This window comes from Phaethon lepturus, unplaced genomic scaffold, assembly GCF_000687285.1.
Source record: "Phaethon lepturus isolate BGI_N335 unplaced genomic scaffold, ASM68728v1 scaffold2935, whole genome shotgun sequence".
Classification (NCBI taxonomy): domain Eukaryota; kingdom Metazoa; phylum Chordata; class Aves; order Phaethontiformes; family Phaethontidae; genus Phaethon; species Phaethon lepturus.
The window spans coordinates 20,192-39,755 of record NW_010542452.1 but is presented as its reverse complement, the minus strand read 5'-3'; the positions used below and the strand labels follow the sequence as shown (position 1 = coordinate 39,755).

The window sequence follows — 19,564 nt, the reverse complement described above, 5'->3', positions numbered from 1 at the left end:
GAGGCGGGGCCTCGCGTCCAGGCTAGGTTGCGCCGAAGTACAGCTTCAAGTGAAGTTAATCTGGGGTGAAGCAAACAGAAAATTGTGGAGATTTTGTTGGTAGGAATTTTCCGGTTCTAATCGCGTCGTGTGGCGTTATTTCGCCCTCTGGGGCAGTGAAGTTCATGTGCGTGGGGCTTTTTTTCATTGTTCCGTTTTCTAATGATGGCAGAATATTAACATTTATGCAGGGAAGCAGAACAAAAGGGCTCTTTAGACAGGAAATAAGGTGTTGAGAGGCTCAAACTTGACCGAGTTTCTTTTGTCATCTGTTGGCTTGCACCGGGTGTGTTTACGTGGAAGGATCGAGTCGTTCCATCTTCTTACGGAGAAATTTTAATTCCAAAATAGCGAGGATAATGCTGCTGTTTGAGTTACACAATGTTACAGGAAGAGAGCTCGATTTTAACTCTAACTTCTCTGATTCCGATGAGGTTTGAGCTAACTAATTATGACAGCTGCTATGGGATTATTCAGTGATAGCATTTCCTCTAAGTCATTTGTCTTAAATTGTCTTTTGTTGTATCACTGAAGACTGCTGTGCTGTTGTCTGTATATTTGTTCTTGATGAGATGAATGTCTTGCAGGTCTTTAGCATTTAGAACAAAGATATGTAAAAACTACATGTAAATCATTGCAATTTTTCTCCTTTTTTAAAAATAAGTTTTGCAGGATATCTGGATCTCTCAGAGCTCTGATTACAAACACAGGCAGGAAAATTAAGTGTTATTGTCCTGTGTTGCAGCTACTACCCTTCCAGCCATAAAAAAGGGGGGAGGAGATTTTTTTTTTTCTCCTTTGGAATTGGTCAGAGTATCTTTTGAAGCCTGTATTGCCCGATGATAGCAGGTGTTTTCTTTAAGGGAAGATTATTTTCAGTTTCTGTACCAGGTTTATCATATATGGTGTTTTTAGTGACACTTTCTGCATCTTCAAGAACAGGAAAAGTATGATTTGCCATGGGTGGCATGGGAGAGGGAGGAGAGCAGGAAGTGGCGAGTCAGGAAGCAGGGGGTTTCTAACGAGAATGAAGACTTTCACTTAATTGTCATCCTTTCTGTATCTTTGACGAGTATGTTAGATGGGGCCATGTACAGAACAATGCTTTCAGAATGGTGAATATATTTTCTTACTTCCCTAAATATTTCCTGTTTTTTATAAAAACACTTGTGTCTATATACAGCTGCTCCTGGGAATTGGAAAGAAATACTCATGGCCTCAATACTACTTGTTGAGTCTAATGAGTTTGATGGGATTTGTATGATTGGATGATAGAAGAATGGATGTGAAAATTGAGCAACAGTCTTCTAAATGACAGTGGAAAGCAATTGCTTAGACCTTTACTGGACGTAAATAAGTGTGGTTATTAAAGTATACCTCACTCTTTCAGTTTTCCGTTGAGCCATTTTGTTTTCTCCTAGAATGCTGGATATGGATTACTTTTATATATGTCAAGAGTATCTTGACACACTGGCATCTTGCCATGCTCCAGGGGTTTATAGGTCTGGTTTACTAATTCACTCTTGCTGTCTGTTTTTATCTGTTTATAGCATGTTTTAATGTTCTAGATTCTATTTAAAACCTGGAAATACCACTTTAGAATGAGCAGTGACTATATGTGGTCTCTTAGATGAAAGTTGTGACAGATCTCGTGTATCAAGGGGAATATGTAAGACTGGAATACGTAAATGTTTAAATACCTGGATTTGATTGATTTCTTAACTTAGAAGTGATTCTAGGCCTAGGCTGAGTGGCTAGATCAGATGTCTGAGGTGAGGGCAAGGAGAATAGTATAGTTTGCTATAATTTCTATGAATTTATAAATATGTGTATTAGACTTGCTTAAACAAAAAGAAGCAAACTTAAGTATTTGTGTGCTATTAAACACTACATTTAGCCAAAAGCTGGTTTTGCTTAGAACAGGAAAAAATACATGAGGCAACTTGGTTTATACTGCTTGATGACTAAGTAACTATTCTTTTTGGGTCCCCTCTGCCCCTCAACTTAGTTAGGAAAGACGTATTATCTGGGACCAATTTTCCTGATTTATTCAACACAAGTGAAATGCTCAACTCTCTTACCACTTGTATACAATTCTAATGCAGGCTGTTTGTAGAAAGCAAATCTGCCCTAAAGGATAAACATACCACTTTGCTGGCACAGCTGTACAACTTCTGTATTCAGGCTACAGCAAATGTTTCTTGCCTGCATTCAAAGCTGTCGCTGGCAGGACCCGTGTTGTCCCTGCATGACAATTGGTTGTTCCAGCACTTCATGTTCATAAAACCTTCTCCTGCCCATGCTCTATCTGCAGATCTTAAAACACTGTGAATGTGTTGTGTGCTGTGGGATTTATGTGTCTGCTTCTTGTGCCAGCATGGAATATACATCTCTGATGTGAATAAGAGATTTTTAAAGTGATTGTAAACTGGTGTACAAAATGCAGGACCAAATTTTTATCTCCCCTGTTTATGAGGCAAAGGGGATCTGTGTTCTATGGTCCGCTGACTGCTGGTGGTACTTCCCGGTGTCCTGGAGGAGGAGGACCACCATGTGCTGGGATAGTAACCCTGAACTCTGGTTCTGTTTAACACTACTTGGAGAAGGCTGCGCACCTCCCGTGGGATGATCTTCGTCAAATATGCCCGGAGCTATAGGGAGGGCACACGTCCATCCTACAGCGACGTGGGCTGCAGATCCCGGCTTGAGTGCCCTCTGCTACACACAAGGGCCTCCTGCCCCTCTTCCAGCAGAGTGGGTTGTGTGAGCACTGGAGGCAAAGTCAACCAGACTAGCTTAAATTGTTTTAAATTAGTGGCTCGAGCCAACCCAGCTGGCTCTTTTTCCCCTCCTCTTCCTCCTCCCATTTCCCAAGTGGTTTAGTGATCGTTTCTGCTAATTGCTGTGTGCCCAAGGCAGAAGGAGTAATGTCATCTTGGAGAGTTCCAACCCTATCCAAAAAGGGACATCTGCCCATAGTTGTAGACGTGGGGTTAGGCCTATTAATGAGTTTGCCTGCAGTTTCTAGGAAAGAGAGGGTGAAGGGGTGAGCTCGGGAGCTGTTGATCGTTACAGCGTGCTGCTGCAGGGAAGATTGGCACTGGAGGGACAGCCCTTGCATGCAGATACAGGGACTCTGCAGAGATAGTTGGCCTCCTGTGGTGTGGAGCTCAGTCTGGGTGGGGCAGATGATCTGGCCGTGATGTTTACACTGTAATAAGGTTTTGTGAAAATAAGCAGTTAATTACACATGACCTACAAAGAAACAAAAATAGCTTGGATCTGTTCTTGCTTTAAAATCTATTTAACAGAGGCATGAAACGTTTGGGATTTTTAAACCTGGTTATTCTTTTTTACCTTTAGAAATATCAGGAACATTAAGTCCTTCTTCCCTGTTCTTGTTGGATGTCTCAGATGTGTCATAAGCTTCTCAGCCCTTAATTGAAGGGGTGGGGTGATATATTTTTAACAGATCCCTTCTTCCAACTGTGTTTATAGGGCTTTTGAGCTAAATAGAGATTAGCAAAAACAAAGCTTTGATAGTGTAAAAATCATTTCTCCTTGATCAAGTTGTGTTTTCTTGCTCATTCTCCAGTTGTTGACAGAAACTGAGGTTTTTTCATTTGAAAAGTAACTTTTTTGGCTATTAAATTATGCATTAACAGATAAACTGAATTAAATCCTAACTTGATCCTTCTTCTGCTCCATTTAGATCAACTTAAGACAATCTTTTGAGTATTACTTAGACAAATGAACTCTTGCATTTAAGTATTTCCTAAAAATAACTCCTTTTTAAGCAGCGGTTTTATTAAACACACAGCTCTTCCTTTAACTTAATGGTTCAGCAATCTTGTGGAAGCTGAAGCCATCTCTACGCTGAAGACCACTCCTTCTCAGCCATCTGCCCTGTCAGGACATATTTGTATCGCAGCACTCTAACCTTCAGGATATGGTGTTTGTCAGTCTGAAACGTAGTAATACTGTATCTGGAGAACTAAACTATAAACAGTGTGGCTGACTTGGCAGGCCCAACCAACCACCTGAACAGTTTAACTAGCCCAGGGTTTAAGGCAACACTGCACTGGTATGTCCTGTGATTCATGATGCTAATGCATTTATATCCTTGTGAAGGATTAGGGGAACAAATACAAACTTAACAACCGAATTGGAGTGGGATCATAACAACAGTATATCTGAGAAGTGAGTTGCTTTCAGCTTGTTTCAATGTTTTGCATTGGATTTGTTTGTTTTCTTTTTTTTAAACAAGGACTTAAGTTTTCACTATTAGCTTGAACAAGGCAGGTGTCTAGACAGTTTTCGTGTGTGTGCCATTGAATATAATTGGGCTGATAAAAGCAGAATATTGCATGGAAATTTGGAATTGGAAAGTGCATATTTTCCATTTAAGTTTTAAGTTATATTTGGAGGCGCCAGGCAAGAGAACCACTAATTCTGCAGGCAAAAATGTAGAATTTCTGTACCTAAATTGGGCATGTTCATGCCTTTTTATACAAAAGACTATCTTTGAGTTAAATTGTCAGAAGAAAACATTTAACGAGTTATTAATCATGCTGGTTTTGAGGATGGGGTGGCAGGGGTGATACGAGACTGAAAAGAAGGATAAATTTTTTTCTCTACTACCTCTTGTATGAATTTAAGGTGTGTTTTTCTGTAATCATATAGAATCAAGGCTTTAATGCAATGTAATATTGTTATGTAGCAGAATGTTTTATGTGCAACAGAATGACCTTGCTTTCGAATCTGCACCATTATCAAGGTGGGGCAAAAGAAGTGACTATGTTTTGAGTGTTAAACGGAAGTGTTTGGAGATGGTTTTTCCTCCCTAGCTCCTTCAGATTCGGTTAAGAAGCTCACTAGGTTGCTTTTGTTGCTGATACAGGAGAGTTTGCTAAGTGATCTTCACCAGACTTGTTATGTTGGGATTATGCTATCCAAAATATCATGCTAGTATGACATACTATTGGATATTGGTGTTAAGTTCTTGAATAAAGTGATTTTGTAGGTATTAGAATTAGTTATCAAACAAATGTTATTGTCCTGGTGAAAAACTAGAAAAGTAATTATTTTAGTGGTTTATGATATCAAAAACATTTGATTACTAACTTGCAAAAAAAAAAAAAGTTGTGGCAATACAGAAGGACTTACCGGGAACATTTTTTAGGGAAGAGACTTTAGAATTGCTCAATAGGATTGTTTTGAATATCAGCATGTTTTCATGGGGTTTGTTTAAAGTATCCTGGGAGAGGAGGAAGGCAGCATTAGTAAGAATAGGTCAAGGTAAGCATGTTATTAGTTAAATAACAAACATTGTCAGCTGAGTGTGACAAACCATGCAGGGGCTGAGACTAGTACTGAGATCAAGGAGTATTTGATTTGTTGTGGACTGGCCTGGCAGCTGTGCATGGATTGTTTGCCTTCCTAATAAGTCTAGTCAAACTTGACTTCATGCTTTGATTGCGATTTAAAAACTCCTGTGCGTAGCAGTGGGGTAATTAACTGGCTTAATTTTTTTTTTTAAATAACAACGAAAAAATTTAATGTCACACTCTGGTCACTTAGTTGCCTGTGGTGTCTTCCTGCATTTGTTTTTCTCTAACTTGGTGTGTGTGAAACTTTTTACTGTTGCCTATGGTCTCTCTTACGGCAAGAATTAGCTTGTTATTCTGCAAAGTCATAACATGACTGTGACCCATGGTCTTAAGTTTTTATACCTAGTCATTCTGTATATAAATAAATCCCTGATTAGTTGCTCCGTACTTATCCTTCCATCTTCTACCTCAGATCCCCACTGCGCAGTCAGAATGCTTGAAATGTCAGTCTGCTCTGAGGAATATCTCTTGTCCTTGTCGCAGCTCTGACACCTTAATTTCTCAGACTGTCAAGGCCCGAGATGAAGAATTTATTGAAACTTCTTTGTATGGCCTAATAGCTCTATCTGGTGAACTTACACAGGGTGTCACGTACAGTGTAAAATGTGTGTTGCAGTGTTGCTGGGTTTACTTACACAGCATCAAGTTATTTGTTAAAATGGGAAGGTCTTCTCTTGAAACACAGGATTATGCGTTAAAATTAATTATTTTTAATGTAAGGGATACAAATATTCTTCAACAGTAGTGTGGGTTCTTTTGTACTCATAAGAAGAGTGCAAGACAGAAAAGGTTTCTGGGAGACGGGGCATTGAGCTTTTGTTTTTCAAGCTATAGTGAGGACATGGTAATTGTGGAATTAGCCTACTGTAGTGCAGCAACTGAAGCTGTGGTGACTGTGAATGCATCTTTAGGCTAAGCTGAAGAGCACTGGTCTTGCTCTTGTTTCTGACCTTATACCATCATAAAAATACTGTGTTCTCTTTCCATTGTTTCCTGATAGAAGCCCCATTGGCCTCTGTGAATGAAAGGGAATGAGCATCATGATAGAGCCACACCTTGCTGACAGTTGAGGTTCAATAACTTGTGAGCAGATTTTGTTCCCTCTTCATCCATTCTAAAGTGCGATACAGACTTTAATATGCCAATGAAAGGGAATGAGCATCATGATAGAGCCACACCTTGCTGACAGTTGAGGTTCAATAACTTGTGAGCAAAATCCATTCTAAAGTGCGATACAGACTCTAATATGCCAAGCAAAATAATTGGAGAGAGATCTGGCTTGCATTTTCTATGTTTGTCTACTTCTCCTTTATATCATGAATTTTCCTTTCTCTAGAAAGTGCTGTTACTCTGTCGTGTCAATCTGTTCTCTGGCAGAATACAATCATTATGGCAAGAGGATAAAAAGAGAAGTCAGATGAACTTAAAGAGTTATTGTTCAAAATGCTTCTAAAAATGCAAGTTTCTGTTTATGTGGATTGAGGAAAAAGGGGAATCCCATGGCACTACTTAACAGCTTGGCCCTTTTGGATGCAAGTCCCTCCCTTAAAGCCATTTATGGCTGTATTTTTCTATGTAGAATTGTAGAAAGAACTCTGTACAAAGGTACCATCGTAATAAATGGGGAGACAGTGGCATCCAGCCATGCTATTTTTAGGCTATTGTGCTCTTAACTTGCTGATCTAAGTGTTCTGGACAGTAAGTGGGGGGAGACATTGTACTAGAAATGCATGCTCACATAGCTGAATCTTGTCTGAAAACAGAATGAATAGCAAACTTGGTTATCAGAAAGGCAGTTTACAGAGTTGTACCTGGAGTATTAGTAGGTAGAAAGGATGCCCTAGTGATTAAAGCACAACGTTTGCAATGCTGACTTTTACTCAAAAGCTGTCAGTTCCGGCTTTCTCATCAGTTGAGAAACTGAAATGCATGCAGTCTGTTCTGTATGGGCTTAGGAAAGAAATATACCCCCCCCCCCATTTTGCCTTCCATGATGGCGGTGGGAAAAATGCCAGTTATCCTCAGTCAAGTTTCTTCCAATAGTTGTTAAGCTTTTCCTAAACAGTGTAATGACCTCTCCATCTGAGCAAGTGGTGTAGTTTTGGAAACCTTCAGAAAGGAGAGTGCCTTACACTCTGCAAATTTCTCATCATTCCTTAGCCCATTATCTATTAACCTGACACTATCTTGGATAAGGCTGGCACAAGGCAACTCTTTCTTAATTCTTGCTCTGACCTCTTGGTGGTGCATGCATTTTTCCTTGGCTTATACTATGAGTGAGGCTATGCATTAGAGTTCAGCTTTGATACTAAGTAGTTTCACATTCCTTCTGCCAGCGCACTGTTAATCTTGACTCTTCTGGCACAGAGCTGTAGAACTTCACCATAAACCAGATACAGGAACCTATCCAAGCTTTTGAAGACCGAAGGCTTCGAGGCAGATCAGTTCCTGGCCCAGTAACACTCTTGACAGAAGTATCTAAAGCCCCAAATCAGCTGTATCATGATGTTGTATTTGGGCATTTACGTGTTGCAGTGTTTCAGGCAGTGTAAGGTGACAGTTCAGAGGGAACTAAGGAAAGATGCAAAACTTCACATTGTGAGCAGTGAGTTGGTATCTTCATATCTTCAGTGAACCTTGGCAGTATATTAAGTGTTAGATAAATACCAGTTGCCCATGATGGCTGCTTATGAACTGTTTAATACTTTCCTATGCTTTGTGCACAGTGATAGATTTTAATATTTAGACATCCAGTAACTTGTTTGGGAACATGTAAGCTGGCTTCCCCAGTGATTGAAATGACAATTAGGGGAAAAAAACCCCCCAACAAAACAAAAAAACACCAACAACCAACAAAACCCCTTAGAATAGCATTAGGGTTAAGACAAAGTAGCACCTTTGAGTCCCGTGGCTAAATTTAAGTGTGTTGCAAAAGATGAGGAATGCAGCTTTGCCACAGGGGAATGTCATACTTATACCTCTTCTGCTGAAAACTTGTCCCTAAATACCCTCTTCATTTGGTCAGACTTTAGCTTTAGGTTGAGTTCCCTATCAAACCACAGTAAGGGTATTGTATAATTTTGAACACTTAAATTAGACATAGAGCAACACATCATGCATGATAATCATAATGTTCTTGGAAGTTAAGTTGAATTCAAGATGCGCTAGCCAGAAATGATGATGATGATCGTTTTATTTATTAACAGCTAGAAACCCTGATATTAGAGCAGGACCTCCCTTAGCATTAGGCTCATGTAGAACTGTAGCATTATAAGCTAATTAAAATTCTACACAATGCTGTTTACAAAAGCAAATTATATATTTTGTGCTTACTGTCAGTTCTCAGCAACAGGTGTTTTGTTAACAAGAAGCTGTTTATTTTGGGAACCCGTGTTAAAGCGGCTTTTATCTCTTCTGGGTTTGATATGCTTAAAATAAGTGAAACTTATGCTGTATTGAGAGAAGATTACTTATTCACTGAAGCTCAAAAGCAGCGATTACTGAATCTGTATCTATTCTTTCAGTAATCATATGGGTAATCTTGTAAGTGTTTGAATCCTTCTTACAGATTATTTTTTATCAGTTTGTGAAACCAAACCTGTTTTAAAATACAGCATCAAAGTTAGTTCATAGCATTGTCCTCCTGCAACCCTTAAACTTTGGTCTGGTATCTTAAGGGAATGTAGAGAATTTTAGAATCTCCTGATTCTAATTTTACACAACCTCTGATTTCTGAAATGGTTGACTTCAATATATGATGCCAAAGAAAGCAGAACATAGCCTTGTCTTGTCTGTTTCAGAGTAGCTTTCTTTTTTGTAGAGCATTGTAAAAGAAGGCATTTCTAATTTGACAGATTTCAAGTAAACTCTAAATTTACAGGACTCTGTAGAAATACGGAGAGCAACTTGAAGAGTCCTGCAGTCTTTGGTGTAGGCACCTTTATGCTGAAGTACAGCTATGAGATAGCACAAACTCTAGAAGAAAGAAAAGGACTCCTCAAGCAGTATCTGCAACTAGTACAGCTCGACACCGGTTCAGCTACACATGATGGAAACTGTGGTTTGTGCGAGTTGACATAGCAGACTGCTGACAAGTAATTACTGAAATGGTTTGATTTTTGTAATGGGTGTAACTCCGGAATTTTTATTCCTCTTGAGCAGAGACGCCAGTGCAAGCACTGCTCTTTTATTAGTAGTTCTATCACAAGTGTAGCTTCATGTAAGGTTTTTGCAGCAGTCTTGTCATAGAGACAGCCATCTTCCAAAAATGGACCTGCTGAGCCTGTCTGCCTCTAGCCTTAAATCTTGGGTGATCTGGGTAGGCTAAACTGAGTAAGTACAACCTCAGATTTTGGGAGAAAAATGCCTTGGTCTCTCCTCTGGCTTGTGTGTGGACATAGTGCTTTGGGTAGGACAGCATGACCAGTGGGGCAGCTGGCCAGTATCCTCTTGGAATTCCTCGGATATGCCTCTTGGACTTCTCTGACCATGACTCTCCCAGAGGTACCAGTACAAAAACAGCTTCCTGAAACATGTGACATGCTCTTTTCTCATCTTCACTTTTCTTGGTCTGTAATTCACTCAGAAATTGTCTTGTCTTTATACAGAATGACTATAGTTACTCTGTTGCTCTCGGTGCTTTTAATGTTTAACTAGTTATCTTTACTGAAGGTCCCTGTTGTGTCTTGCTGTAAACAAGCATGTCCAGCTCCAAGGGTTATTTTCTGTCTTTTCTCTTGAACTCAAGAAGTGACTTGGGGGGGGGGGGGGGGGGGGGTTTGGGGGCGGGGGGGGTGTTTTGGGTAGTTTTTTTTTGTTGTGGTTTTTTTTCCTCTTGCACTTAGGTTGACCTCTTCAAAAAGGCAGCTTGTCAGCTTAGATTTTCTGATAGTCATCACTGAAGATATGGAAACTTAGAACATGCTAGTGGTGCTCTTTCTGAAAGCATCTACATATTTCTCTGGGCTGGAGTATCCTGGATTAACTGGGGTTGCCTACAAGTGTATTGTGCTGCTGGGGAGTAAGAAGTAAATAAGAGGCTATTAAGCTTTCAAAGTCGGAGAAGAAAAAATTTGTTTCCTTGATTTTTCACAAAGTTTGGATACTGTCATGTGCAAGGGCCTAATTCAAGTGGTGCTGCAGTGCTAGCTTTGAACAACTAAGAAGTCCAAATGTGCATGCTTAAATGTACTAACTGTGATAATCCTTGGCATCTTGAGTTGTATTTTGCTGCTTTAGTCTCAGATTGAAATACATGACAGGTAGGAGAAAAATTCTTGAAGGCTTTATACAGAGTGCTGCATTTAGTCGTCTTGGTGCCACAGCAGTTGCCATATGCTCCAGCATAAAGTAGTGGTCATTCCTGCAAAAAACCCACCATCATGTAGTGAAAGCCAGTAGCTCTGTGTGGCAGCTTTCTGGAATTCCAGCACTTTCATGAAACTCCTTTTGTCTGTACTCTGCCTGTTCGAAATACCATGTAAATAAAATGTGGTTCCTCTTCCTAGTTAATAAAATGTACCTGTTACATCGCTCGTTACTTTTTTTAGAATTAATCTGTAGTAGAGTAGTGAGCTTAATGGAATTGCCCCTTTATTTGGTATGGTGACTATACTAAAAAGTTTGGAAATTAAATAAGAAAAACTTGCTTATAGTTCTGGATTTTGTTTGTATTCTTCAAGTGGTCACTGCATTTGCATGAGGTGAATGAGAGTTTCTGAGGTACCCTGTTTCACAGCAGTTAATCTTTGGTTCTAGGAATCTGTATTTTGCACAGGTTGAATGTGGCCACAAGTAGTAATTACAGTTTCAAAGTAACATCTATTAATAGCATATGCAGACAGGCATAGAAAGCTGAATCCTTATTATCAGTGATCTTGATACCCGTATAGAATTTGTGTGTCTCTGTTCTTGCCTAGTATGAGTGAAGAGATTGTAGTGAAATGTTTTCATGTTCCTTGTGTAACCTTGAGTACAAGAGCAGACAGCTGTAGTTAGCAATATACATGCTTTAACACTAGAGGCTTTGTCTATACCAAGTGTTCCTGGGTTGTATAATGATGTAACATTTGTAGTATGATATTCTGGCTCAGATTAGTTATTAAAGTTGCTGATGTTCCTTCCCTTGCTAAGACCTGAACTCTCTCTTCTGTCCATCTGCCTCTCCTCTGATTGTACTTTCTTTCATATGTGTGGCTCTTTTTTCACCAGTGTGATTCTTTCACAGTCTTTCTGCAGTCTTAAATCCAGGATTTACACTGTACAGGGAATGGAGCTTTCCTGAGGATCCAATTTTACTTATATTTTAATTCTTGCACTGAAGGATTTAAACTTGCTGACTACTTAGAATTAGAAGTGAAGAAAAGACTTCTGTAATTCTGTCCATCTTTTTGTAGAGTTTCTGCTAAGAGTGTCTAATACAAGTGCTTGATTTTAGCCTAAAATAAGTCTATGCATGAAACAAAAATAAAAAGCTGTTCAACAGGAATAGACTGGAATGTAAGTAGATATTGGATGACTTCTCAAGTGAGTTGAGAGAACATCTTATGTAAGTCTTTGGTCACTAGTTTGACTACTTTGTTTTCAATATTAAGTCATTATATAAATTCTACTTCCATAGTTCAAACTGCAACTTAAAACTGCATTTAGTTGTGAGCAGGAAGAAAACTGGAGGCCTAGTGGCATGAATTGAAAGCTTTAAAATGCATGGATTCTCTTGGTGCTGAGGAAGTTGGATAACTCCTGTGTTTTGAAAAATGCAGCTGCTGTGTGTTCTGCTGCTACAGGAACAGTGAGGTCACTGCTCCTACAGATCTGCTTGCATAGTTGGTCCTTAACCATATTCACTTTTTTTAACTCAAAGCATTCTGATGAAACTGGGTCAGAGTGTAGCTACACATGCAGTTATGCTGGCAAATCTGAACCAGCTGTAGTGTTTTAGCCAGGGTGAGCTGTAGATGAAATGACATGTCTGACTGCAGCCAGCAAGCAGGGCTGAGCTGTAATGACTGAGGCCCCTATTCAAATCTGCCAGTTCTGCTTGGCTCCATAGTAAGTGGTTGGGACATGGTAATGCCTTAAAGCAGCTACAAATGTCTTCTCAGTGAATGTAAATTGGGGCCTTTTGGGACAGAGCAACGGAGTAACAAGAAAACAGGACCATGCTGTAACTTGCTATTAATTTGTGAGTCTAGTGCTTTATACTCCAAGTAGTGTCCTGCTTCCAGGAGGACACCTGAGCAGCTGTGTCTCTTCAAACTCCACTATGAAGCAGTATCCTTGAACACAGCCAGTGCTTTGGTAGCTTCTGCAGCAGGATTCAACAGAGCTTTGCTCTTAGCCCTTTATTTGCCATTTGTTTTGATAAGCCTGTAGAGGAATGCATTTCCTATCTATTGTTTTTTGTACCAACATGCCTTTTCATACGGTGATACAGGTCATGTCGGATATCCATACCAGTGCATGCTCTAAAATGAAATGTAGCTTTGGCTACGCGACTTCATATCTTGCTTTTATTTGTGCCTGGGATGAAGCTTTATATGTTTCAGCAGCACAAATTACCATTTTCGCAGATTATTCCTTGCTTCCTTAGTGCAAAGGGAAAATGTCCATGAGTACTGGTGCTACTTAAATCTGTGCTGATCTGCTTAATTATAAAGGTGATTATGATAGAGAAAGGAATATTCTAATCAGTTATTAAAAATTGGATTCATCCTTTGAGGTGAGTGTCAGCTGAAATCTGTCAGTGCATTGATCTTTGATAGAGAAGAGAGTAGCTTATACTAAATGCTCTGCTCTCTCTTTGAGAAGCATTTTCAAAGCTGGCATCAGTATGGTTCAAACTGTGTCCAGTTTGGTACTGCGACTGAAGCGGAATGCTGTTTGGGTGGTCTGTTTGCGTTTGGGAAGGATCCTTCCCATACCAGTCACAAATTTTATGAGTGTTTGCAGAACACAACACTATACTTCAGCTGGGGTAGTGGATGTGAGGATTTGCTCACTTTCCCTGCAACAACTTGAAGTATGAGGACAATTAGAATTCGAGACCTTTTTCTTTGGGGAAGACAGATGAAGGGAAGGCTGGCTTCTGTGTGGGATTTATTTTTTTCCCTTGGCGGGGCAGGAGGGGAGAAAGAGATTATTCCTAAACCTTGTGTGTTTAATCCTGCTAAATGCTGCGCTCTCTGATCTTACTGATTAACATTTGAAGCCTATAAAGCTAGGGTATCAGTTTTTTGAAACTAGTAGCATATAAACATTTTAATTAAAAGGAAAAAGGAGGGGGAAGACCAGTATCAAGGTGCCTGCTCTGTGGGGAATGGGTATACACAAGTATTTTGTTACTTGCTTTGCAGAGTATTGAAGAGGTGTCTCTTTTCCCAGAGAACCTGATGTCCAAAAGACTTACCCTGCTTGAGTGTTTCTACAGCTCTAGCTCTATACATTTTATAATTGGGAATGTCTGTTATGTGATATATTGTGGGTTTTGCGTGGTACAGAGAATAATTTACTCTCTGAGGATGTGCACTGGTGCAGGGGGAATGGTAGGACCAGTAGCAGCAGCAGTATGCAGGTCTTAAAGATGCATGAAGTTGTGTGTGTATGACAGGAGTAACAGGAAAGGGTACACTTTTAAGCAGCGAGTTTGTAGGAAGAGGACTTAGCCTGCCCAGCTCTGTGCTACCATACTTCTTGTGGCAATAAATATTTTTGAGAAGAAAATTATCAGAGGTAAGTTTGGCTTAAGTTTAGCAATTTTTAGGTAATACAAAAAGAGGCTGTTTATTCCATAATCTTCAACAAAGTGGTTGTTCCGGGCTTGTGTTGAGTGGGGTTGTTTAAGGCTCTTGCCTTTCCCTCTAGTGCGCTTCCTTCTTGTTAGAGCTTGTACTACTGGTTATACAACTATATTGTACAGCAAAGCAGGGAACATGCTTAAAATATTCTAAAGAGGTTTTTTTTTTTCTTTAAGACTAATCAATTCTGCATTCAGACTAACAGGATGACCCTATAAACATTGTGTAAGCACAGCTCAGGGAGAACAGGCAGAGCACAGAGGTATTTCCAGCAGCTTTACAAACTCTACGCTTGTTTTGTGACATCTCAAACCGAGCAGGACATACATGTAGCCACGTTGATCCCAAGACCTTGCTGTCACTTCATCTATGAAGTTGCTTCAAGTTTTGTGCTGAAGCCAAGCTAGGAGACCAGTTTTGAAACTATGGATAGAGTATGAACTTGGGATATATTTTACAGTAGGCTTGATGCTCAGCTAGGGCTAGCTGTCCCTAGAAAAGGTTGTCCTATTTTTAACCTTGTCATTCCCTTTGCACTGTATGTCAGTTCTCTAGAGTTGATCTTCTGTCAGATCAGCAAGCTCTCCAGTCCACCAGAGTAAATATTCCTGTGTTTTCCATCAGATGGATGAACTGATCTGATGTGAGGAAGGGATGGGGGTGAGCAGAAGGGGCCAGGGCTGTGGGAGCAGGCTCACCCCTTTCACAGCGCTTCCAAGACTGTCATTTCAGTGACAGCCCACCATTACTGGCTTATGTGATGGTTGGGCTGGGTGATACTATGGATCTTCCTGCGTGAGGAATTATGGACAGTTTTGAAACAAAAATTATCTGAAGCTGAGCCAAGAACTGTGGTGAGGGGAGATCTTCCCTCCCCCAAAACATCTGTTCAATGGTCTCTTGCTGTCCATGTTTGCAGAGATGGGGACAGAGTCCGGCTGCTCTGCTTGTGGCTGTTTGACTCCTGCCCGAGCGGTGAGGAGGAAGAGTCCCTGAGGCCCAGTGCTGTGTCATCTGGGCCTTTGCCCTCCTGCAGTAGTGGATGTGTACAGGAGAGGCACGTCTGAAGTGCAGTGGCAGGAACTGCCAGCACTTGGATCTCTGTTCCCTTATATTTTCAATGCCTGTTTTTGGCTAGTGGTTCTCCAAATGCTTTAAGCCTGCTCTGCTGCTGAAACAAGTGGTTCCACACGTGTCTTTAGCTAGATCCTGTCTCGTGCCTAAACAGCACACGTGACAAACACAAGCTCAGAAATCAGTCTATATTAAATCTAATTAGCAAAAGATGGAGTGGTTGGTTTTCTAAGTTTGATCACTTCCTTGATTCATTTTGGTGCATGTGAGCACTGAGAGGGAGGGAACAGTATGGGAGAGGGAGTGAGAAGCTGGGGAGCAAGAGCTTATTATACTGGTTTGGCATTCTGTGGCTTTAGGGTTCAGATAGATCAGTTCAACCATCTCAGCAGCTTACAGGCTGCGAAAATGTGTGTTGTCCCTCCTGGTCACATGTCATCCCTCGCATCGGTTCCAGAGTTTTTCCCCTGTGTGTTGTGCTTTTTTCTTTTTGTTTTTTCTTTTTTTGTGTATGTGTGAACTGATTGCGCTCACTGAACTGTCAGAAAATGTTCTGTGGTGGTGATGGCCCCTTTTTTTTTCTGGTGGGTTTTTTTGGTGGCTCAGGGAACTAATTGGGTTGATGAGAGTCCAGCTGAGCACTGGAGCTGGTGGGGGGGATTGTATGTGATTGCCCCCTTCTGAATGTAACATGCTATTGTATTGGTTCAGCTTCTTTCTTGTTTGACTTCATAACATTGCTTCAGTTTGATCCTATCTCTTCTCCATTTTATTCCCCAAATATTAGCAACCAATGAAGGCTCTTCCGCTTCCTGTGGCTTTTAATAAAACTCTTCAGAAGAATCCCTGGCACTTCCCCTTGGAGATTTAAGTGTTCTGGAGCCTCATGCCAGTGGTGTGCTTCAGCTGGTGGCAGCATCCATTGGTTAATGAACTCGGGAACTGGCTTAGCTGGAACTCAGTCCAGCTTTTCTTGTTTTTCTTCTGGGCATCTTTGTGCGCCTTTCACAATTTGTTTATTGAATTGAAGCAGGCTTTTTTTTATGTACATGTTAGAAATTGTTATGCTGTGATTGCATTAGCACCTGATCCTTTCAGCAACGATTGTATTGGGGGAAATAAGCAAATTACCAGTAACTGGTGCTGTTACTGAGTTTGTGTGTGCTGCTTGAAGCTAACTGTTGAACAGAAAGGCAATCATGGTAAATTTTGAAAGTTAGTGTAGTGGGGTTCTTTTTAATGTGCTGCTGTCTAAAATTAAAAGGATTAATACTTGTATTGTGACATTGAGTCTCTATTAGCCCTTGAAATACTCTGTCCAAAGTGTTTTTTTTAATTAGTCTTTCAATCTTAAACACTCTATGCCAAGAGTGACTTGCATAAGGTTTCATCTTTAAATTCCTTTGAATTACCAAATCACAGAAAACTCGTGTTCATTTACACTCTCCTGAAATGGCTTTGCTGAATGTTGGACCCAGCATAAGAATTGAATTCCCACATGCGCTACTTACATTTTCATTCTAAAGGGCTGTCTGGAGAAAGGCAGGAATGAAAGTGCTCTTTCAGCTACAAGTACAGTACTTCAGCAAAATCAAATTTAGCTGTCGTTTGAGGTCAATGGGGGCTTTGTATGTCAAAAGCAAATGCTTCTATATTGGGGTGGGGGAGTGCAGTTAAACTGCTGAAATAAGCTTAATTGTTGAAGGTTGAAGCTGAATAAGATACTATCAGAGAGTTTTTATTTTTGTCTTCCTGCCTGTACATCTTCCTTGTCTTATACCTTGAATGCTTTCTCATCCGTAGAGTAGCTTATTGCTGTGAACGGAAGACTTGACTGTTGTTTCTGTGTTGCTGTTAACTTTGCTATCAAGAGGTTGCTTTTGAGGTATCAATTTTATATGCTTTGGGGAAATCAAAATGCAATGGATGTGGGTGTGAGAAGAGATGAGGATATTTGTCTAAAAACAAAATAATGGGGTACTTGTTTGTGTTTGGCTTCAAATACATCTTGTGTAAAAGGAAATCTTTTTACCCTGGTGTACTTCATACTGTGGTTTAATCTAGTTTTTTAACTTGGCAGTTGGTGAAGTATTCAAACATCTTGAAACCCCTTCCCCTCTGGATTTTCTTTTCTTTGCTTTTGAAATACATACTGATGTTACATGAAAGATGGATTTTTTTTTTTAGTAATATTGCTTATCTTTTGGTTTGACTTGCAAGAATTAAAATTATTCATGACTAACTTTTAATCAGGAAGTATAAAATGGTAGACCTAAGTCGATCTTGAATGAATTAAATAAATGATACCTTGAGATACTTCGTTTCTTAAAGAGAAGGGTTTTTTTTCTTTCAAAACTGATAGAAAGAAAGGCAAGAATATATTGGAGGGGGCAAAAAATGGAAAATTAATTTTATCTCACTTGAGTGATGGATGTCAGTAAGTGATTTACAAGCTAGAACATTTGAGAATACTTACAAGGCTCAGAACACTGTTGAAAATGGTCATTTGTTGTCATTTTCTTGTATTAAGAAGGTTTACATATTTTTACAAACTGGGGATGAAAAATACAAGTTATTACAGTTTCTGAAAACAAAATCTAAAGGTGTTTTATGAGTTGCCCTGATGCTTATTTCTTGCTGCTCACTTTAGTATATTTTCATATGAAATTGATATATAGGAGGTATGTGTATGTAGTCTACTATTTTTGACTGAAAGGGTGATTTTTCTTTTTGCATGTGAAAAATCATAATATGGGTTTTGTGGTAAGGCGTTGTGTTGTCTTTCACTAATGACATGGTGACTAAACAGTAACTTGCGAATTCATGTGACTATTCTCAATTATCGTTATTATGCAATAAGTCAGCATGTATTGCTGTGCTTGTCTTTCATTTTACAGTTCTCATTCACAGTATCAGGTGTTCAGGTTTCAAGAAGAGTTCAGCACAGATGTCGCCCTCCCCTTAACTTACTGCTAGAAGCAGTAATACTTGCAATATTTTCTAAAATAACACCTCTTTGTGGGCTATATATTAATCATAAAATGGTGGGGCTGGAAGGGTCTGTATATATGGGTCATGCAAAGCATACATATGGCTATATTTGTATTATTGGGCAGACTTTATAGACTTTTTAGGAAAGGGCACTGAGTTATGCCCAAGGCGTCTTTTCTAGAAGATCTTTTTGCTGAGCTATAGGAAACTCCAGATTTTGAAATGTCAACTGTTAAAGAAGGGTATTCTCAGACCTCTAAATGCTGGGTTGTATGTATCAATTTCAGGTTTATAGAAGAAGGGAAAATGGCTCAAGAAACTAACCGTAGCCAAGTGCCTATGCTTTGTTCCACTGGTTGCGGATTTTATGGGAATCCTCGTACAAATGGCATGTGTTCAGTGTGCTACAAAGAACATCTTCAGCGGCAGAACAGTAACGGTAGAATTAGCCCTCCTGGTAAGTAATGCTAACATACGTCTGTTTGAACAGCTTGGTGACATAATAGCAACTTGCTTCCTGGTCGTGTCCAAATGCTAAAAGTATAGAAGCAGTAGTGCAAACCATTTTATTCGAGTATCTTACCTTATGGAATGAGCTTGGATGAAATGCTTATATTATAATTGTGCTGTGATTAATCTCGCTAATACCTTTTGTATTAATCTGAGTGTTTCCAGTTTGAAGATACAAAAGTGCAGAAAAAAATACTATACCAACATATTTTTCCTGAAATTACTGACAGTAAAGGTAACATTTAGGTTGGAGAATGTTTGTAAAAAGCATTTACAATACAGGCATTTAATTTCTGCAGGCTGATGCTGAAGGATTAACCTGTAGACACTTCTTAAGAACAGTGTCTCCTAATTTCAGAGAGAGATACTTTTTGTTCTTTTTGGCCCACTTGCCCCCATGTACTGTGGTCTTTCCTGCAAAGCAGATTTCCCGTTGAAATAAGTGCTGTCTTCCTACATTCACTCTCTAGAAAAAGATAGAGGGTTCTTCCTCCTTTAAATTAATGGTAGTGCCCTCAGAAAGAGGAACCCTTTCTTTGCTCTGTATGCATCAAAGTTTTCAACTTCAGCATCTTCTGCTGGGGGAAGGAGGGTTAGGGAGTGCTTCCCTGGAGCTTCTAAAATGTATCTTCTGCCTTGGCTGACTACTGACAGCAAGGAATCTCATGGTGCACTTTTGAAGAGTTTCCTCCTTAATATTAACTTGACTTTTAAAATTGAAGCAATAGCTTCCATTGAAATCTGGGGGTCTAGGTGGACAACTTC

General features: G+C 39.8%; 1 protein-coding gene across 4 annotated transcripts in view; it reads left to right on the top strand.

Annotated features, from left to right (window-relative positions):
* The first annotated feature begins 25 nt into the window (after nt 1-25).
* Nucleotides 26-19,564, top strand: part of ZFAND6 (zinc finger, AN1-type domain 6) — a 31,192-nt gene continuing 11,653 nt past the window's right edge. For 2 of the 4 annotated variants that reach the window (XM_010288010.1, XM_010288011.1), the window contains exon 1: nt 18,596-18,746. In XM_010288010.1, the coding sequence (XP_010286312.1) occupies nt 18,596-18,746 (151 nt within the window). Of the gene's footprint in view, nt 100-18,576; nt 18,751-19,564 lie in introns of those variants that run through there. The other 2 variants (XM_010288008.1, XM_010288009.1) reach the window with 2 other exon arrangements.